Genomic DNA, 22,950 nt, shown 5'->3' on the forward strand with positions numbered 1-22,950 from the left:
CGCCACCTGTCTTTTTTGTACCAATATGGAATGATTTGTTTACACCTTTCCATATTAAATCTAGGAGCTGTCAGTACAACTCATATTGATTACGCCTCGGGACTTACAAGGCTAGAAATCTATCTACACATTTGTAAAACAGCAAGGCTTGGCAAATTGGTTCCTTCCCAGCAATGAGCGAATTCCTCACCCTCTACTTCTGGGATACAGGGAGTCCCCAGGACTTTCTAAGGCCTCAGTGTAGCGATTCCAAATGGGGGTGTTCAAGGGGGTCTCCAAATACCACCACTATGTTTCAGCCACATTTTCATGAAGGATGATGAGCGAGGTAGAGTCTGAATACCTCCCTCCCCTCCTTCCCCTCCAGTGCCCAACACACATTTGCATCAGAACTGATGGTGCAGGAGAGAGGTTGGTCAGAGATGTAGTCCATATTCCCACTGGGATTAAAACATGTCTTCTCTAAGAATAAGCTGGCTCTGACCAACACTGAGGGGCTTAGGCCATTTGAAATAGTGAAACCAAACATTTCTTCCATCGATTCTTTTGTTTTGGAGGTTCTTCCAAAATGTGATTATACACGGTCCATAGGGGACCTGAAGAAGAAGCCAGAGCTGGGCATAGCAATGTGGATACTTCTAGTATTCCTGTTCTTGTCCACAGTACTGCCCTTTGTGGCTCTTTGGACCATTCTGTCATTTGGAGGGTACATTCTACCTGTGCCCTACTCCCTACATGCAGACACATGCCACTCGTTGTTTAATGGGGCTCTTCTTTACAGTTACCCCATCAAGTGGCTTACAATTCCTTCAGCAGACATTTTGTTTTCACTTTGTTTAGAGAAGTTAATTGCTCCTATAGACAATCTTTTGAAAAGTTTCTTGTGGAAGGAAGATAAAGTCCCTTTTTATGGCAGGCACTGTGCTAGAAGCCTTATGTAGGTTATTTAGTTCTCCTTTAAAATATAAGGAGGGTGCCTGGGTGGCTCAGTCAGGTAAGTATGTGACTTCAGCTCAGGTCATGATCTCACAGTTCATGAGTTCAAGCCACACATCCAGTGAGCTCGAGCCCTGCTTCTCTCTCTCCTTCTCTTTCTCTCCCCCTTGCTCAGAAGTTAAGTAGCACACATGGCTGAGAACTCACCATGTGCATACAGTTTGTCAAGTGCTTTAGAGGAAATATTCACTGGTGACTTAACAAATACTTCTGAATGAGCAAATGAATGAATGAATGAACGAACGAACTCTGCCACACCTCACAACAACTCTCAAGGTGGGAATAATCATCATACCCATTTCACAGTCAAAAAATACAGACTTTGAATTCAGTTGGGTTCCCCATTATTCAGTTGGGTTCCACCAAAGCCATGGTTCTTTCCACTCTACCAGGCTGTCTCTAAAGAAAAGACTATGAAGAGGGCCACTATGAACCATTCCCCTTTTCTAAACATGAATGTATGCTTTTTTTGTAGCAGCAGGTACCTTTGCTTCAGAGCATAGTCAGAATTCACATCTGAGACTGGGAGTTAGGAAATCACAAAGCATGAAACTGATTGGGGGAATAAAAAAGAACATCATGAAACATTACCTAATTGTTTAGTAATGTTGTCATGCATTGTCCAAAATTGGCCTGGAACAGAAGTACAGCCAAAGAGAGGAATATAAACAGATCTTGCTCTGGGATGAGCAATCTCATTTCCAGCCCGTCTTATTCATATGAAAAGTGAAGACACTCAGAGTGAACTCCAGGACTGCCATGGACCAGGAACACATACAGGCTCAGGTACAGAAAGAGCCACGGAAGGGTCAGGACCGAAAGAACATTTACACAACTCCAACAGGGAACTAAAATGTCCCGTATGTTTTTTGCCTTTCAAAGCATGATTCCCTTTCCTGTTTTTGTTATTCTGAAATTAAAAACATTTGGCTGGTGTGCCAGGCGGCAAACGCTGCAGACACCCCAGGTCACCAACACCCCTCAGGCCATGCCAGGGAAAGCAATCGAAACAGCTCTGACTTCAGAAAATTGCGGCTGGGCTTTGTTCTCAACACCAAATTAATGTATTGCCCTCACACGTGATGGTTTATTTGGATCCTCTCAAAGTTAAAAAAAAAAAAAAAAACCCAAAAAACAAAAAAACCACAGGAACCAGAAACAATTACAGTACTTTAGAATTAAGATGTGTATGCTCGTGGCTTTGCCTGCTGCTTCTGGAGAGTGCTTGTACATGAGGCGGCCCCGTTGGAGTGCTGGCTTTGTCCACTACTTGATCACGCTAAAGGTGCCATGAATGAACAGCACCAAACCCAGGGGCACCCCTCCCCCCAAATGGTGAAAACATAAAACCCTCTCCAACTGATTCAGTGCAGGTACTGAAAGAGGAATCAGACACAATTTTTTAAAAAGGCAATATGCAAAAATCTGAGCCTTCCAAAGAGATGCTAAAGTAATTATCTTCATAAAAATTACATCTTGAACTTTCAATGTAGTTTGTGCAATATGCTGTGAAACAGTGCTGTAAGCATATATATTTTTTTAATTTTTTAATGTTTTATTTATTTCTGAGAGAGAGAAAGAGAGACAGCATGAGAACGGGAGGGTCAGAGAGAGAGGGAGACACAGAATCTGAAACAGGCTCCAGGCTCTGAGCTAGCTGTCAGCACAGAGCCCGACGCGGGTCTTGAACTCGCAAACTGCAAGATCATGACCTGAGCCGAAGTCGGCTGCCCAACCGACTGAGCCACCCAGGCGCCCCAGTGCTGTAAACGTATTTGAAAAAGATTTATTTTTACCAAATTTCAACATTTAACTTTTTAGGTAACTAGCTGCTCTCTGCCTACCATGCCAACCAACTAATATAATTCTTAAGCACATTTCCCTCATGGAAATAATGCTTAGGAAACAGGCTGGGGGTACTTTTCCTATATCATTTCACTAACCTCCCCATTACTGTGAGTCTTGCATCAGTGTTTTGCCCTCAGAAGTTAGAGGCAAGCAAAAAAGTTTGCTAATACCATGTATTTATCTCAAAAAGAATAGTCAATGAGCTCAGGTCGCCCCAATTTTCCACACCTTCCTTAAATACCTAACCCCAAATTAAGAGCTGATATTCAGTATCATGACACTGAGGCCACTACTGGACTGTCAACCATGAAGGGCCCCATTGTGCTCATTATTTTACATTTACTCTGACTGGAAAGCACACGCATACATTTCAGGAATTTCACAAATGAGGCAACTGGGGTCCAGAGAGGTTAAGGGACTTGCCCAAGGTCACAATTCGTAAATGGCAGTCTGGATTCAAATCTCTATCTTGACCCCAGAGGCCATGGTTTTAGCTACCACACTGTCTTCCTTTGTCAGGAGCAACCAAGAAGGAGCCTATTTTACAAAGTGAAAAATAACAGAGAGAACTCAAGAGAAGCAGAAACTTCACAAAGATAATACATATTAAAGCAAAAACATCACAAAAATAACACATAGAAGCACAGCTTAAATTGTTGCCATGCATCAAAACAAAGAAATGCTCAATCAACTTACAACAACTTTCAGGTTTCCCTTAACATCAAAAGATTTGATCACCCAGTTGACAGACTTTTTGCACTTCAAGATCAGGATGAGATTTCTAACCACCTCAAGATCCTTTCGAGAGGGTCTTATGTCAATTATTATATCCACCTGGAAAGCACTGTGAATGGAAAACAAAGGCAAAGTTAGAACCCAAATGCCAGAGAGTTGCAACTATCTCCTCTCTTCCAAGTCTTCATGTTTCCAGTGTCTGGCCAGTTGATTAAAAAGCTGGAGTTGGTCCCAGGCAAATGACATGTGCAAAACAGATTGTTAGTGCACACAAAACAAAATAGTTTTACATAACAATAGAAAAATAAGCCTGCTGATAATTAGACACTAAAATTTTTCTTCTTCTTTGGGGAAAAAAAAAAGACGGGTACTTAAGGCAGCCACTGTTTGAAATGGATCTGGGCAACCAGGAGTTTACTTTTAAAGCAGAATTGTTGGTTTTCAACCTTCAACACCTTCAGTGTGTAACTTTCCTTTCCAATTTGCATATGCTCAAAATCCTTGAAGGTGGGAGGGAGAGAGGAGGCTGGGTAGGATAAACAAAACAAAACAAACCCAAAAAGCAGAAAAAAACAACCAAACAAACAACTGGGACACTTAAGATAAAATACAAGTCAAAAGGCTGGAGAATTTGACTTATATAAGGTTTGCATAAACCATTAACATTTGCTACAGAGTCATATCTGCACTTACCTTCCCAAACTTCTGGATATACAGTTATTAAAATAAAGAAAACAGATGGTCAACCAAGTGATTACTGGAAAATTGATGAACTCAACCCAAACTTCTAAGAATTCAGTATAAAAGAGAATATTTTTTAACCAAACAATAACATCTCTGTCATTCTGAATTTAAAGAAAAGTCGTTCTTTCCATTTGGTTTTACACACTTGTAAAGCATATGATGAATGATACACTCAAATGAAGCCTGAGGCTTAATATCTAAGCACGTTTGCCAGATTGCTTCTATTCCCACTCTCTTTTCATTTTCCATAAAATTCTTCATGTGGGACAAAATGGAATCTTCCCAAAACTGATGTGTAGTTTATTCACTTTTGAAAGCAAAATCTGATTAGAATTTTAACTCTGAAATCCCTCTACAATATAAATTTACATTTAAGTCAATGGTCCACGGGAATGCAAGCTCAAGTGGGAGAAAGAGCCACTTTTCTTCTATTTATTCATTTTTTAATTCCCTAATTATTTTTGGTAGGGAAGGTTAAGTTTCTAGTCCTGGGGCAGGAAGCTAAGATTGGAAGAGGGAGAAAAAGAACATAAGTGAGAGACAGGTTGTATCAAATGGCTCTCTGGTGTGTCATGGAGGGCCACACCCCAACACACCCACACCCACGCCGCGCGCACACCTTCATAGCACACACAGCTATGAATGCAAATGCACTCTGAGGATGCTATGAATGGAATTTTATTAAAAACAGAATGTGATTAAAATTATAACTATGTTAATAAGGCATATTTTATAATTTTTTTTATCAGGGATAACCTCAGTCAAAGGAGATAATGATGGAGCAAGAATTATTTTGTCCTGTAATTAGTGCCTGAAAGTTCAGAATAGGTTTCAGAAACTCACCTAGAATACAGTGGATCGAGAGACAAATGCAGAAAATAAAATATACCACTGGTGCCTTCACTCCCTTCTTCAAAACTTCTGTTAATTCACCCAACACATGAATGTCTCCCTCCTACACAGGTAGGGCTGTGAGTCGCTGCCTCAAGTCAGCAAAGATCTTTATTTTCATCTCTTTTCAATTCAGTGCATGCACACTCGCTCGCTCACTCACTCACTCACTCACTCACTTACCTGTAGGGGTTAGAGCTGGGGGTAATTAACTCAATGATGTGTACTTCCTTATCCTGGGGCTGGCTGGATATCACACAACCCTCTGCTGCTTTGGGCTGAAGGTACTCAGCAAGGTAATTGAGCGAGAGAAAATTCTTCCCGATGTTGCATGTGGGAGGGAACACTTGATCTGAAAGAAACATAGGATAATCCATCACACCACTGAGCTACATGGTAACCAGACTCAAAGGGAAGAAGGTGATGGTGACTCTGAAGGAACCACAAGCCCTAGGGAGGGCCTTAGAACTTAACCACTGCCTTGAAATATCTCTCGTATGTGGTCACCTCCTATTGACCAATTCTAGTGGCCTCTTTTGGTCTAAATCCTTTCCTGTTCTTGGTGATGCTGCTTTGTCCTCATCCACTTCCTCTGACTTATCTCCCGTCTCTTTTACTGGTTCCCTCTCCTCTGCCCATTCTTTAAACACCAACGATTCTCAATCTTTGGTGCACACCAGAATCCACCTATTTGGGCTCCATCCCAGAGATTCTGAGTCAGAAGAACTGGGGGGCAGGGTGGTGCTAGGGAAGCTTTCTTTTTGAAAAGCTCCACAGTTGATCATGATACAACACCAAGACTGAGAACTCAGTTCCTCCCTCAATCTTCTTTTTGTCTCATATTCTTCCCAAATGACTTCCATCGCTCCCAGGGCTTCAACCTGTACCTAGATCATGACTCCTTTTCTGAGTTGCAGACCTGGGCTGTCATCTGTTTACCAAGTACTTCTCAACTAAAAATCCAATACTTATTTCATAGTCCACATACTCAACACTGAAATCAATGATCTAACCAGATATGCTCCTCCTTGGATGTTTGCTATTTCGATTAATAGGGAAACCAACCACCTAATCAATTCTGTGGCCTGCTATATAGAATTAATCATTCCCTCATATTTATTTGTCATAGCACTATAGATCTAAGGACTGAAGGAAGGAGTTTGGGGAAAACAGTGAGGGCAGACTTTCACTCTTTCTCACAATCTTGGTACAGATGACTAATGCTTTTATAACACTTTACAGTGTACAAGGTGCTTTTACAAACATCATCTCATTGTGCTAAGAGCTGCTCATCACCTCCACCAGGGAAAGTGATACAAGTACCAAGAGTCTAAAGATACTCCCGCAAGGGCACATGCCGTTTACACAGCACTGTGGTTGATGGGATTTCCAGCCAGCGGTTTAAATGTTTAAACAGAACTTGAAACTGCTGGCAGGGTGACAGCTGGGACCAATGTCAAGGAAGTTCTAGGTGTAGCAAACTTTTTTTCAGAAGGGGTAATTAATCAGAGCCCTGGCACTGTAATGAAACAAACTTCTGCCTCTTTCATTTAATGGACAGGATGCTAGGGTTCAAATTCACATGCAAGTCTCACTTAGGAGAGAGGAATTAGCCCAGGAGGTCCCAAGATCGGGTTGATATTGCCCTGCCCCCGACCCCCATCAAGTGCATATCAGCACACACAGTGGCACTGTGGCTCCGTGCAGCAGGGCACCCTCAGCACCAGGCCTAGAACAGAGGGGACCACAGGAGCTCACAAGGCCCCAGCATGCAAGCTCCTTGCACCACAGGCCCAGGCTCCTCCCTCTGCATTCTTCCCTGAAGACCCCCTTAGAGAGAAGAGGCCAGGGCTCCACTGACTCAGGCAGCTGGAGCAGCCTCCTCTCCACATCTGCTGAGGGTTTTACCGGATGAACACATGAGGAATGCACACCCTGCAGCTGCAGCCCTGTGGATGCCTCCCCCAGATCACAGGATGGAAAATGATATTGGGTAGCAAGACTGAAATTTAATCTAGAGTCAGGGGGTGTGTGCATGGGCCAGGGCCAGGCTGGTCTGGAACGCAAGAGATGAGGACCCTCTTGGGACTCTGGCCTGTATATCCAGTTCAGTTCATAGGTGGGTCTGGTTTGGATCTGGCATATAGTAGGCAGAGGGCACAGGTTTCCTGAATTAACAAACAAGGATGTAAGATTTGAGACAAATAACAAAAAACTCACCCATGCTGTGACCCTCCTAAGCCACTAGGAAAGGTCTGTTTCCTAAGCCACTAGGAAAGCTTTGTAACAAAGGCTTCTGCGGGGCCTGGGTGACTCGGTCGGTGAAGTGTCTGACTCTTGATTTCAACTCAGGTCATGATCTCATGGTTCCTGGGATTGAGCCCTGCATTGGGCTCTGTGCTGACAGTACAGAGCCTTCTTGGGATTCTCTCTCCCTCTCTCTCTGCCCCTTCCCTGCTTGGGTGTGCACTCTCTCTCAAAATAAATAAAATAAAACTTAAAAAAAAAAAGTTGCTATTAATAAGGGCTCAAGTCCCAGGTGCCACTATCACTAGGTTTAATAAGCTGATCATTTTCTGTTGCTTATACATGTGTGTGTCTGAGTTCTTTTCCCCCCAAATGACCTTCCACGTGCCTGGCATCAAAACTTACACCAACTGCCAAGTAGAAAGGAAACCACAAAGGGGAATCCCCAGTAGAAACCTGGCAAGTTTTGGGGGGGAAAAGTCACATGCTTATTTATATTTTAGGAAAGGATTGATGACTGACTTTGTGAACTGGAATGATATACTCTGGGAACCTGGGAGGTAATGCAAAGTCCTCATTTTCCTGCTGTGGAAACTGAGGTTTACGTGGCAAATCAGAGGGGTGCTGGTGCCGGAAGTCTCACAGTTAATGAGACCAGCTGGGATAAGAATGGAAAGTCCTTATTTCTTCCATTCTAGGTATACTGGTTTAGAGCAGTAGTTCTCAAACTGAGCGTGTATCCCAATCACCAGGAGTGCTTGCTAAATAAAACACAGACAGCTAGACCCTACCCCCAGAGTTTTCAATTCAGTTGGTCTTGGGCGGGCCCACGAACTGGCAGTTCTAACAAATTCCCCGGTCATGAGGATGCTGCTGGGGCAGGGGCCACATGTGAGAGTCACTGGGGATAGAGCAAAAAGAGGCTCATGGCCTGGGATCCCTGGAGGCAGCTAGCCAAAGACAATCAGGTTCTGGGAAGCTGGATGGTGAGTCCTGGTCAGTGGAGCCTGATCCATGGTGATAGAAAACATCACCCTGTGGTCCACCGAACTAAGGACCCTCACGTCCCCCACCTGTTCTTCTCCATGGAGTGCACCAGTCACTCATACCCGACTCGTGGCTGCAACTAGGTTTCAGGGGCTCCAAAGGCGTTACCAAGGAGTCACCAGTTTTTACTGAACTGGACATGAGGTCCTTTGAGTTCTTTCCTGACTCAGTGTTTGGCCCTGGGGAAGTCACTTAATTAACCCCCACTCTCAAGGCAGGCAAATGTTGTGCATAAAAGTTCATGCACTGCCAAGAGAACAGCTCAACAGCTCTAAATGTTACTGTAACACATTTTCTTATTCTAACAAATTCCAAGTGAGAGGGGAGCAGGTGATCAACATCCTTTTATACTAGTAGAATTCTGCTTCAGAAATGCAGGACATTGGCCAGGGCTTAGAACCTTTGTTAAAAGAAGTTTTTCATTTTGTTCCAATGGGAGCTGACCTCTATTGTAAGCTACCTGACCACCTAAGAGTTCAGTAACAAACTCCAACGTTTTGAATCCAACACTGATTTAAAACTCCTCTCTCTACTCTGCTAAACAAGTCTTTCCATCCAGGTGGCTTACTTGCATTTTCAGGTTGCACTTACTTAGCTAAGACTTAAGATACAGTACCAGGAAACAAGCATTAGACCTGAGAGTCAGGAAACCTGGGTTTGAATTCTGACTTCACCACTCGCTAAAAATAGGGATTTGAGCAAGCTAGCTTAACTCCCCCCTACCCGCTCTGTACAATGGTAGAAGTGATGGTTTCCTCCTAGCATTACTGGTGAGGTTAAGTGGGGCACATGCAAAAAGAAAGCATCTGATATGGCCTTTGCACATAGCACACACTCCAGTGTCCACCTTTCCTGCATCTGTCAAACAGCCCAGATTTAAGAATGGGCTGGAAACAAGCAATGAGCAAGGCCGTGCTGCCATGCTGTCTGTGAAAAAGGTGACAAATGCTGTCGAATTCAACAGAAAGCCGATGGACGCTGAAGACCTGAAATGCAGTTTTCACATAATCACCTGACTATAACAAGGACTCATTCACAAGAGCTGTTATTTCTAGTAACTAATGGGGGCTCCAAATATACACAACTAAAAATAATGATGAAAGAAGTTATTTTTAAAAATGTGCTTTTATGAGTTACCAGATATTTATATCCCTCTGCAAGGCAAGGAAATTAAAATTGGTAAATCTCTTATCAAGGCCACACAGTTCCTTTCTCCAATAATTTGTCCTTATAATGGGCATTAGTATTAAAAATATATTCAAGCACTTTTCCTCTGCTATTGTCCAAAATTTAACCCACGTCTCAAGATCATAAGCCAACCCTGGTTTCAAATGTTTGCAGATCAACAGGTAAGAGGAAGCCCTAACTGTTGACTCATCTGGCCAACTCCTCTTTCATCCCATTAGTGATCACCTCCGTTCCTTCACCTCGGATTCAGTTCCAACTTCTGTGTGTAGATGGCTTCTAAACCCTGCACCACAACCTCCTCTCCCCTCTCAACCATGCTACTCCCCACTTCCTGCTTGGCCATTACCAGGGCTGTTTCCTCAGGGGGGAGAAAAAGGGAAGAAAGGAGGGGGTGTGAGGGGAGCAGGCCTGGTGACCTCTCAGGTCCCTGCCAGATACAACATTCTGCAATTCTAGGACTCCTTGCCCTAACCACCTGGTCTCTGAAAAGAAAACAGTGATTGTCATAAATCAGTCATTAATTGAAACCACATAAAATTTACCTTCCCCCACTTTAATGTAAATGTTTCTTGCTATCTTGAGTTCAGTGAATGAAGTGACTGCTCCGTACTCCTTTCGAGCCCAATTTAACAGACGGTCGTTTCTAAAAGGGAATCTCTTTTCTTCTGTTTGTGCTGACAAGGAGAAGTTTCCTGATGAAAACTGGACCATGGAACCCTGAGACACCTAGAGCAAAGAGAACAGAATAGAACAAGGCACATCTTTAATATGGCGGAGTCACCTGGAGCCAATCATAATTAGAGAAAGCACTTATCAGACAACTAATGGGTGTTTGTCAATCTAACCTCTTCTCTTTGTTATACAGGCAGATCATCTTTTTTCAGCAGCTGATTCAAGAAGCAGTCCCAAGGCTACTTCTCCCAGGAAACAACAAAGCTACCAATGATGCAAAGAATCACTGATATTGTTAAGAAACCAATGAGGCAGGACTGTGCCACTAGAATTTGTAAAGAACTCTGTGATAAGAGACTGCAGAGTGCATTGTGAGTTATCACAAGAATGATCATTACTGTGTTTCCTGATACCTAAATTAAAGGCCAACATTGCAAGTAGTGAGTTTCTAGTCTAGCAGAAAGCCTTGGTGAGTGTTATCATGGTCATGTCATGGGCTTCAAGATCAGGGCAAGCAATCAAAGTTCTGTTAGCAAGTGAACTTGACTTCCAAGTCTTCCATAACTGCAGCATCTACTGACAGTTACCACCACAGACACCTGGTTTGTGTTGTCCTGAGCACTGAGATAAAAACAATGGCTGGAGACTGCCAGTCTTCTACCATTTTACACTGCTGCCTAGAAGTGAGATGAATGTATATTACAGTTTGTTTTGTGAAACCCCCAAACACCCACAGATAATGAAGTCAAGAGGCTGTTAGACAGATCCTAATAAAACTCTCAGGATAATTTATACAAGTACCACATTCTTGCTGGATGTATCTAGACCATCGCTGACCTAGCACATTATGGTATATATAATTAACACATACAAAGGAGGAAAATTATCATCTAGCTGCTGCACTGTTATCAAATTTAGTTGCTGGTGAAAATATGCATGTCATCTTTATTGGCTAGCATTTATAAAAATAACTGATTTTATGAATGTCAGGGTGAAACCTCAAACTGTCAGCAAAAAGGTTCACAAATTCCCAAGCCACACAGCTATAAATGTATTAAATTTCACATTAACTATTTATCATTAACAAAGAACAAAAGAGTTTCTGAAAGGGGTTACAAATAACCAGACTAAAAGCAGGCTGAGGGCAGGGGTTTTGTTTATGGGTTCTATTGCTTACAGCCATGTTTTCAACCTTAATGCATATACAACATAGAATGTACCCTAACTACTGTGCTAGGCACTGCTATTTTCTTTCCAATTATATATAGGTACAGTAGTCCCCCCGTCTCTGTGAGGCATACCTCCCAAGACCCCCAGTGGATGCCTGAAACCACAGACAGCAGTGAACACTACGTACACAATGCTTTTTCCTATACATACCTACCTATGATAAAGTTTAATTTATCAATTAGGCACAGTAAGAGATTAACAGTAATAGCTAGTAATAAAATAGAGCAACTAAAACAATACGCTGTAAATAAATGTGGTCTGTCTTTTTCAAAATATCTTACTGTACTGTATTCACCCTTTTTGCGATATCAGATGATAAAATGCCTACGTGAGGAGATGAAGTGATATGAAGGACGTAGGCATAGTGACACAGTGTTAGGCTACTACAGACCTTCTGACAATTCATCAGAAGGAGGAGCATCTGTGTCCGGACTGAGATTGATCAGCCGTAACTAAAACCATGGAAAGCAAAACTGCAGATCAGCAGGCACTACTGTGTATATTTAAATGCTAGCAAAGACGTTCTTCGCCAAATTGATCCATGACCTACTAATGCTGTGGTCTCACTCTTGGCTGAAAAGCAGAAGCATCTAAGAGCTTCTAAATGTCTTGAGGTCCAGCCCACACCCCAGAACAATTAGAACCTTTGGGATGAAACCCAGACCTCAGACAATTTCAAAGCTCCCTGCGTGATTTCAAAGGTCAGCCCTGGTTGAGAAGCCCTTCCTTAAATGGAACTGAGTGATCCGTAGTTTAAAAAGCACTATTATAGGTCAGGGGCAGCGTGGGCACCTTGCAGCTTCCTTTGTACCAGTGGTTCTTAACTGGGGCGATTTTGTCCCCCAGAGGACTTTTGGCAATGTCTGGAAATATTTTTGATTGTCGCAACTGGGAGGGAAGAGCTACTGGCACCTGGCGAACAAAGGCCAGGGATATTGCTAAACATTCTACAATGCACAGGGCAGCCCCCATGATAAAGAATGATCCAAAATGTCAATAGTACTGTCCCTGAGAGATCTGGTCTTCACTTTGACCGAATGTTGCTAACATTCAACATCTACTGCATCCCCAGATTGAATCCTCAAATTGACAGTCATCTCTATGCTAGCATTTGGGCTGTTCGGTGCTTAAAGAATAAGAGAAGCTTCCTGGTTTTGAAAGCCCAAAACTAATCATTACTAAGCTGGACATAAACCATGGCCTCTAACAATACTTATCACCTGGTGCACACCTACTATGTATCAGGTACCACGAAGTGCTGGGAAGAATGCTGACATTTGCTAAATGTCCTGAGGCCAGTTATATATAAGCAAAACAGTGGGGACTGTTTAGTTTCAACTTTGTTTTGAACAATGCCTGCAGAAGAAAACGTTCCTGAACCATTTACCTGCCAAACAATAACCATGCCAACCTACGTAGAAACGCTCTGAGACTTAGCTACTCACCAACACTGAACTTCAGTGTTTATCTGATTTTTATGACTTAAGCCCTGTAGCAAAATCTTCTGTTCACTGAAAACCACTTGTGCTAAAAAGTCATTTTTATCAAGCCTGTCACCGAAAAACCCACAACAGTGCAAAGGCCTTTGTCCCTCTGCCAGCACAGTTCTGAATGTTTCGGCAACCATCCCTGGATGTTCCACTCCTTTCGTCCTCATTCGTGTTGCAGCCATAAAATAAAGCACTTGAGTTTTAAACACATCGTACCTACAGTACATTTCTTCAGAGCAGAATAAACAGTGTAAGTAAAAGAAGAAATAAGGAGCAACTTGCAAATGTACCCGGAAGCAACTGAAAAGCAATGATATGACATGGCCGATGTTTCAAGAAGGGGCAACTCCAACTCCTGGCTGATCCCTCCACATACCACCAACCCTGCTCAAGTCTGTCTTCTCCTGGGGCCAGCAGCAATAAGGTTGAAACGCTCACAGCTAAGGAATTTGGAAAAGGAGTTAACTGCCACTCCTCAGGCACATTCCAATAAGAAGGAAGCCAAGCTGCCAGAGGCAGTGAAATGTCCCTGACTGCAGGTCAGTGGAAATTTTCTGCTGCGGCAAGGGGTTAGTCAGCACTCCTCTGACCACCAGTTCTCCTGGCTCTGACAAGGTGGCACGCCGACAGAAGTCTGCCCCAGCCCCCACCGAGTTTTAGAAGGTATTGTTATTTCCATCTGATCCTCAGGATGACCTATGAGCTAGGTTACTATGATTTCCACAGTGGAGAGGAGGAAACCTCAGAGAAGCTAATGGCGAACATAAGGTCAGAGAATCAGCATGGGAGCAAGACCGAACAGGAGACTTCTAACTCCCGGTCATAGCGGACCTCTGTGCTAACCCTGCCAGAAAGAAGACCTCACCAGTTCCCGAGGCAGATTTCTGTTCTCTCTGTGAGGTTTGCCTTCCACCCACGTGTCTGAGCTGTGCCTTCCAGACTAAGAATTCCTTCTTCTTTCCTCCATGAGACAAGCCTTCAAACATCGAAAGATGTCGCTTGACTCTGATCATGACTTCAGTTCAGGACACTATTTCCAGCCCTCAACTCCTCCTCAGATACTGTGGTTGTCAGTTCTTCACCAGCATGGTTTCTGAAATGTGGTGCCCAGGACAAGAGTTGGGGTTTGGGGTGTGGCTTGATAAAGGCACTATAATGATTAATTATATGCCAACTTGACCAGGCTACAGGGTGTCTAGTAATTTGCTCAAACATTATTCTGAGTATTTCCGTGAGGGTTTTTGTGGATGAGATTAACATTTAAATCAGTAGACTAAGTAAAACACACTGCCCTTCCTAACGTGTGTGGGCCTTATCCAATCAGTTGAAGGCCTGACCTCTCCCCCTGAGTGAGCTGTTTCTGGTTCTACAGCAGTCTGCTGGCCTTCGGATTCAAACTGGGGCATGGGCTCTGCAGATTTCGGACTCGCTAGTCCCCATAATCACATGAGCCAATTCCTTATAATAAATCTTTTCCTATATATATGTGGATACTGCATGAGGTCCAGAGTCACATTAGCTTTTCTATCAGCTGAACCCTGCTGTTATCTCATATTCATTAATTTATATGTTAAATATACACCTGCCAAATGTTAATTGAGCGCCTGCTTCATCTGTGTCAGGCACTCTTGGAGGTGCTGGGGTAACAGCACCGAAGGTGACGGACGAAACTCCCTGGCCTTGTGGAGCATACAGTCTACTAAGGAAGTCAGAGGAGAAAAATGAATAAGTAAAATATGTAATATCCTAAGAGGTGCTATGGAGCAAAATAACCTGAGAGGAGAGAAGGTTTAAATGCTGTCATGAGGCAAGTCCAGCTGAGAATGTCACGGTGCAGTTAAAGCCCTGAAGGAGCGACAAGCCCTGCGGAGGTCAGAAGGAAGAGCATCTGCGGTTTGGACAGCAGCGAGTGTAAAGGTCAGGCAAGGGGAAGGGGGAGAAGCAAGGCCAGTGTGGCTGGAGCACTGGGGTGGAGGAAGGGGAGGTCGGGTAGATGAAAAGGTCAGAGAGGCCAGAGAGCCTAGCAGGTCCAATATGACCTTGCAGACTGCTGGTAAGGACTGTGGTGTTTAGTCCGGGTGAGATGGGCCACCACTGAGAGTTCATGAAAACATCTAACTAACGCTTTAACAAAATTACTCTGGCTGCTGTGGCCAGTCTAGACTAAAGGGCGACAAGAGCAGGAAACCAGTAGTAGGCTTCTGCAATAGTCTCAGGGAGAAAGAGACACAGCTCAGGCAGGGAGGTGGTGGTAGAGATGGAGGTACCTAAATCCCCAGGGCTTGTTGTACCAGGTTGAGGCTCTTTGCATCCTTCCCTTATACCAGTGATTCTTTCAAAGAAATACAAAGTCTTATATTTATTCCTTAGACCCATATCTCAAATCTGTGGAGAACACATAAAAATCCTTATTCTGGGGGTGCCTGGATGGCTCAGTCGGTTAAGTGTCCAGCTCTTGATTTCGGCTCAGGTCATAATCTCACAGTGGTGGGATCAAGTGCCACACTGGGCTCTGTGCCGAGAGTGCAGCCTGCTTGGGATTCTCACTTTCCCTCTCTCTGCCTTTTCCATGCTCATGCACGCTCTCTCTCTCTCCCTCCCCTCTCTCTCTCAAAATAAATAAATAAACATTTTTTAAAAAATCCTTATTCTGCTAGCTGTCAGTATCATTGAATTTCACAAGCATGCCTTCTATGTACGCATCTAAATCCCCAAGCAGTGGAATGAGATCAGGCTAAGGTCTGTGACTTACAGGTACACTCTCATGCTGACCCAAAGATGCTGGGGTCCCAGGTTGTTCAGCAGCTACAAAGGACCCCCACAGAGCTGTCCTCACCTGGTCTGTAAGGGCATCATGCTACAACTTGTCGAGAGCCCTGCTGAAATAAACACATGATCTATCATGGTCATATCTCCACTGTTCGGTGCTCTAGTCCCTACCTGATCTTCGGGGTATGGTATCCTTATTAGAATCTGGCTTGGGTTATAGGCTGTGGAAGAACATAGATGTAAAGAGAACAGCAAAAAACAATATTTTTTTCTAATACAAGGAGGGGTTACAATCACAACTTCAAGGAAAATAACTATGAGTGAATATGGATTTGTTTTAAAAAATTCTTAAGAGCAAGGATTTTATATTTGGAGAAAATGGCAGGTATTTTCTATTTACTCCACCTTATTGGTGGGTTCCTGCCATGCCACCCCCCCCCCCCCCCCCCCCCCCCCCCCCCCCCCCCCCCCCCCCCCCCCCCCCCCCCCCCCCCCCCCGCCTCATTTCTGGCCCTGTATCTCAAGCAACCTGCATCTCAACCGTTACAGTAACCTCCCATCTTCCAGTTGGGTCTCCCTCCATCTCTCCTCCACTCTGTCACCTGGAAGATCCTTCTAAAGTGTAAACTCAAGATGATGCAGGACAGTATCTAAGCATCTTAAATGGCATATGACCAGGGAGGGCCTCTGCCTGCTCCACTTCCTACCACTCTCCAATGTACTCACCGGGGAATCACTCAATGGTAGAACACATCCTGCTACTTGAGGCTCCTGAGTCTTTTTACATCCAGATCCCCACTTGGACTGCTCTTCCCGGCCTTCCTCACCTGGTAACTGCTCCCTGAACTCCCATAGAACCACCTTCTCTATGAAGACTCCCAGACTCCCCTTCTGTCCTCAGGGAGGAACGGTGCACAGGTGCCTTGTCACACCTCTAGCCAAGCCCCTCTCTTGCACGAACTGTGACTATTTATCAGTAAAACTGATAAAGAGCAACAGCTCAAAGGCCAAGAAAGCACCTTGTTCATTCTAAATCTCTGGGGCCTGCCTGGCACGGAGCTTGGCACGGAGCTTGGCACGAAGCAGGAACTCAATAACTGCATGCTGAATGAAACTCAGTTCTGTTACTTACAGGAAAGGATATGCCATAGTTTCTTCATTCTTGTAACCCAAACGCCTTACTTCCCTCACTGCCCTCGGAAATGATTTTTCAGCCAACATTTAAAGGCCATAATTTGCCTTTTCACCCAATACCTCCACCTAAAAACAAATTCTTACATCATTGCATGTCCTCCCCCAAATTCAGCAAACCTTCCCCCTGCTTGCTAATTAAAACTCAATCCTCTGACATTCCCTGACATGACAAACATCTTCCTGTGGGAATGAACAGAGCACAGAGCTCTAAGAGTCTTGATCCCTAGCAGGAAGGGGCAAACGTGAAGCACTTTACTGCCCAAAAACCCCAGGCCACCAAGATGCACAGTGAGCCATCTCCTGTCTTGAATGCTCTTCCCTACTTAAACCACGCACGATGTTTGTATTGTAGATTCTGGTTACGCTACCAGATTTTTTTTAAGAGCAGAACATTACTCTATCTGCCAGTGCTGGGAGTTTTATTACAAGAACTTACGGCTAGGCAACAAGAGCCAAGTTTATTATTTTTTCTGGATCAGATTCAACAGCCGTGTCCAAAAGAGCAAGAAAAAAGCAAAGAGGCAACAGCCCTTTTTGTTTCCACACCTGCATTTAAACTTTAACTCTTAAAGTCCTAAGCAGATCCACAGGAGCCCCAAGATTTATCTCCCAAGTCCTAGTGAGGTGAGCAAATCCTGGCCGGTGGGTGCAGCCACCATTTTCCTGGAACTGATGTTCTCTGTTTTAGCACTTAACTCAGCACATCAGCTGACTCAGAGGCCTGGTGGTTGCATCATAGTATCCCTGTGGGCCTCCCCCGAGTTGCTCTGGTCTTCAGTGAGAGGGGAGAGAAACTCTGCTGAAGGTGGTGCCACGCTATAAGGACTCACTCATCCTATCCCGACTCCCTCTTTACTGTCCTCACCTTATAAACAATGTTCCCTGATGAACAGTCCTGATAAAGAAGGCCCATCTGGGGGCGCCTGGGTGACTCAGTCAGTTAGGCAACCGACTTCAGCTCAGGTCATGATCTCCTGGTTCATGAGTTCGAGCCCTGCGTCAGACTCTGTGCTGACAGCTCAGAGCCTGGAGCCTGCTTTGGATCTATGTCTCCCTCTCTTTTTCTATGTCTCCCCACTCATGCATGCTCTCGCTCTCGCTCCCTTGCTCTCTCTCTCTCTCTCTCTCACACACACACACACACAAATAAATAAACATTAAAAAAAAAGTCTCATCTGAAGTTTCTCCTCACCTGGTCACATGTTATCTTCTCATGGGGCCAATTTGAAATTAGAATCCGACACCCAGCGGCTTCCACTCTAGCAACCCTGATTTGGCCCCAAACCTGCTTTGCATGTTCTTACTGCTATTACATTGCATAATCACCTTCTAAAGTACCGTATAATTTACTTATTTATTATGCTTATTGCCCATCTCCTCCTACCAGAATGTAAGCTCCTTCAGAGGCTGGGATCTTTGTGTGCTCTGTTCATGGGTATACCCCAAGCACCGAAAATAGTTTTCGGTATAGAAAAGATATTCAAGAAGTATTTAATGAATGAATGGATCTTGAGGTCCAATTAACTGGTAGCACCTGGCTGGAATTCCGTGCTAAGAAGGATTCTGAGGTCACTCATATACGGAAGTAGTGGAGAAATGAGAACGAGCACTTTGATAAATCTATGTGTGTCTGCCAATGGTTCTGAGCACCCTGTTCCTGCTCTATAACTGTCCCATTCAGTAGCCAGTAGCCACACACTGTTGAACACTTGATATACTGCTAAGTAAACTGACCTGTGTTGTAACTGTAAAATACATACCAGATTTTGTGCTGTGTCGTCTAGCACAAGATTGAAGAAATCTCAATGATTTTTTTTAGTGATTACATGTTAAATGGTAATATTTAGATATACTGTGTTAAATTACATATGCCATTACAATTAAGTTCATTTATTTCCTTTACTTTTTAACAATATATTTTTAAGTTTATTTATTTGAGAGGGAGACAGAGAAGGAGTGAGAGACAGGAGGAGAGGGTGAGCCTGTGCGGGGGTGGGGGCAGGGAAAGAGGGGGAGAGAGAGAGAGAATCCCAAGCAGGCTCCTTGTTCTCAGCATACAGCCAGACTTGGAGCTCAGTCTCTCAAACCTGAGATCATGACCTGAGCTGAAATCAAAAGTCAGACACTTAAGCAACTGAGCCATCCAGGTGCCCTTCCTTTACTTTTTAAATGTACTAACAGAAGACTTTAAATTCCCTCTGTGGTTCACATTTATGACTCTAAGGAAATACTGATAATATCCATCCATCCATCTGCTTCTTGATCTGGTCTCTGAACATAAATTAGTGTTAAGGAACCATCTCAAATCCAGTGCTTCATGGAGTGTGATCGTTAGACCAGTAAAATTACCCTGGAGATTCCGGCATGGGTGGGAAGGTGGGGTCCAGGAAACTGCATTATAACCTTCCTCTCACCATCCCATGATTCCAGTGCATACCACTGCTCTAGGCCATAGATACAGATATTATTTAAATCCCAAATAATCTTTGTGAAGCAAACACGAACAGGACTGCATAGAGATCAAGCAAGTATCTTCTCATCTGTGATGGTAGAAAATAGAAAGAAAAAAACAAACAAACAAGGAGAGAGTAAAGCCAAGTCATGGATAGAGTCATCTTCTTGCACGTCTAAAAAGAAAGAAATGGGCCTTGTGAAATCAGAGGAGACATGGCTCCCCAAAGATGAAGAAAAGTCTGCTGACATCTCAGAGGAAAATCTGTTCCAGGAAACACACACACAACACCCTATAGCTCAGCTGTGGTCCATGTGGGAGCTTGGGCTGTGGGCTGGGTGAGCGCCTGCTATTCAGGTTACATAGGTGGGGCTGCTCCGCTCTGCTCACACACCCAGCTTCACACATCTACATGACTTTGGCACTGATGAAAGTGCAGTGTGTGGACAATCGGGATCAGTTCCTCTGCCTCTTCTATCCTGCCTTATCCCTAACTTTTACCATTCCTATCCCTTTTCCCTGACTCCTGTGCAGACAAATCTTTATGGAGTTGCCCACTTGGGAAAATAGAGCAAAACAAGGAAAACAAATAAAGCAAAGAAAAACACATCCACATTTCCAAAACACCTGCCGTGTCAAGTGTTTGCTAGTTCCGCTCTAGAGGGGAAAAAAGACATAAAGTAGAATAGGCATTTCTCTAGAATTTAGGTTCAGATTTATGGTAGATGGGTCCTAGATCTCCTCTAACAGTGCCTACACTGAAAGGCATTGAGATGTTGCTTTAGTATATTTTGTGCACAAAGTCCATCCAGTAAAAACAAACTAACATAAAGTAATGGGACAGTACTGAAATGTTTACCTCCCAGATGAGGACGAAAGCCTACACACTGAAAGAGGAAAATCACGTTTTCCCTACCCAATTCCTGGGAAGGCTGTGCTTGCCTAGTTCCTCCAAAGTCACGTGACATGAAACATGAGCTGAAACATGTTTTCTATTAACCATATATCATGACTCAATGCTTTTTTTTAAAGTTTGTTTTAAAGAAATAATAACTTCCATGCCCATGAACCTACAGTCCTAATTTGTAATGCTACATATTCATGAGCCATGTGATTATGATATCTGCCAATTGTGCATTCAAGAAACACACATCCATGCAACCATTTAAAAATTCTTGGGTGATTTTAATTTTATGTCTACAACTAGGTTACCTTCTCCCATTAAAATGGCTTAAAACTATTATTCAGTACTTTTTCTTAAAACATTCATGGTGGGCACCCTCTGCTTTTAATTTTTATTTTTGTTGAAATGAAATATAAAGAACTAAAGGATTGATATGGCCCTCTGTTCTTAACAACCAACATGTTTACACATGTCCAAGAGGAAAGCTCTGAGATGCTGCCCTCCAACTATTAACATGCACAGACTGGAATGTAAGCCACTACAAAAGCAATCCTCTCATCTCCCGTGGAAATGTTACAGAAACGATAGTATATGTGAATATACAAAGGGAAGCAAAATATGTCACTCCATCTGAAAGACAGACTCAGTCCACACAGGTTACCAAATTAATGAAGCATGAGCTGTTTTATAATGTAGAGTTTTCCAAAGTAGAGTCCCAGGCCACACAGGGACACTTGAAGGTATTACAAAATGAGCTCTCCAGATTCCTAAACTTACCCTTTCTCATCTGCCAGTGTTAGCAGGATTTTAGGATGAGCATGACTCTAAAAGTTAGAGTGCACTTGCCATCTAAAGGGTATTTTTCAGGAAAAAATAAAATGCTGACATCATTATCATTACTTGCCATGATCCTCAATCTGTTTTTGCCCTTCAAACATGCTTCTGGGAAATCCCCTACTAGGGAAGATTCTTTTATTTTCCTTTTAAGTTATATTCAATCTTCCAACCCAGGTTTAAGGGCACAAACTGAACTTTATAAATGTTTGGCTCCTAATAGGTTCCTAGAATTCCTCTTCATCAAGATGGATAATCTAAGTTCCATTTTACAGACAAGGAAATTAATGCCCAGAGAAGCGACAGGATCTGCCCGAGGCACACAGCTGGTAGAAGACAGGTCTGACAACAGAAACAGAGGCTTTCTTCCCCACTCGAGAGCTGTTTCTACTCCACTACCATGGAGTGGTCAACGAACAGCCTCACGAAATCAGTAGAGCTAGATAGACAGAGCCTCACCTAGCCTCCTATCAACAGAACACTGGGAGACAATAACCAGGAAGGTTCTCACTGATCACTTACTAAGTGAATGTTTCATAGATTCTAAATCTTCACATGGGACAACTGAAGATACTAGTGTTTTGAAAAGTTACATAAAGCTCCAGATTGCATAGCTTTAGCAAGGAACAAGTGCAGAATTAAAATGTCTGTTAGAGGGGCGCCTGGGTGGCTTAGTCGGTTAAGCGTCCGACTTTCCGACTTTCGCTTAGGTCATGATCTCGCGGTTTGTGGGTTCGAGCCCCGCGTCGGGCTCTGTGCTGACTGCCAGCTCGGAGCCTGGAGCCTGTTTCAGTCTGTGACTCCCTCTCTCTCTGACCCTCCCCTGCTCACGCTGTCTCTCTCTCCTAGAAATAAATAAAACATTTAAAAAAAAAATAAAATGTCTGTTAGATTCCAAAAACTATGCAATACAAATCCAGGCTTTTAAGAGAATGAAAAGGGAAAGCAGTAAGGCAAAGCAGGGGGCTATGCCCTTCTCTGACTTTTGCATAGAGACTTTCTCCCCGTTCGTTTATTTCCTTCTCTTTCTACCCGTTCCCCAGCAGCCTAAGGACCTCAGCTGGAAAAAGTAGGGGAGAATGGGAATGGAAGGGGCAGACATAAATAGTGATGACTGTTACGGGAATAAAGTAATTGCTTGTCGGGAAGAAGAAAGATTGGGTATAGTAAACAACAAAAGCTGCCAAGGGATCTGAAAATGTTTGGATAGAAACTATGGTAGATCTATGTTGGCAAGAATTATCAGGGTGTATAAATTTAAGATATAGATGCTGCCTGTGATGGTCAGTTTTACATGTCAACTTGGCTTGACTATCCAAGTGGTGAGATCCAAGATCTGGTGAGTGATACCCTGCCTTTAGGACAGTCATTATATCCAATAATATCCTATTATTCAATCAAACCCTAATCTAGATGTCGCTGTGAAGGTATTTTGTAGGTGTGATTCAAAGCCATAATCAGATAAATAACTAACTGAGATTATTTTAGATAATCTGTGTGGGCCTGATTCAATCAGTTGAAGGATTTAAGAGCAGAGCTGAGGCTTCCCTGAAAAGAAATTCCACCTGTGGATAGCAGCTTCCACTCAGGCTGGAGAGTTCCAGCCCTCCTTCCTGACCACCTATCTGCAGATTTCTGTCTTGCCTTACCTGTCTCCACAATGGCATAAACCAATTCCTTGCAAGAATTCTCTTTCTATATATCCCCTA

General features: G+C 43.5%; 1 protein-coding gene across 3 annotated transcripts in view; it reads right to left on the reverse strand.

The window, feature by feature from the left end:
• TGFBR3 (transforming growth factor beta receptor 3) overlaps positions 1 to 22,950 on the reverse strand; it is a 208,871-nt gene that overhangs the window by 45,681 nt on the left and 140,240 nt on the right. For all 3 annotated transcript variants that reach the window (XM_039236461.1, XM_039236462.1, XM_039236463.1), the window contains 3 exons: positions 10,239 to 10,422; positions 5,398 to 5,566; positions 3,541 to 3,688 (listed from right to left, as the gene is read on the reverse strand). In XM_039236461.1, coding sequence (XP_039092392.1) covers positions 3,541 to 3,688; positions 5,398 to 5,566; positions 10,239 to 10,422 — 501 coding nt within the window. The remainder of the gene's footprint in view (positions 1 to 3,540; positions 3,689 to 5,397; positions 5,567 to 10,238; positions 10,423 to 22,950) is intronic.

The sequence above is a fragment of the Hyaena hyaena genome, unplaced genomic scaffold (genome assembly GCF_003009895.1).
Source record: "Hyaena hyaena isolate Hyena2069 unplaced genomic scaffold, ASM300989v1 scaffold_111, whole genome shotgun sequence".
Lineage (NCBI taxonomy): Eukaryota > Metazoa > Chordata > Mammalia > Carnivora > Hyaenidae > Hyaena > Hyaena hyaena.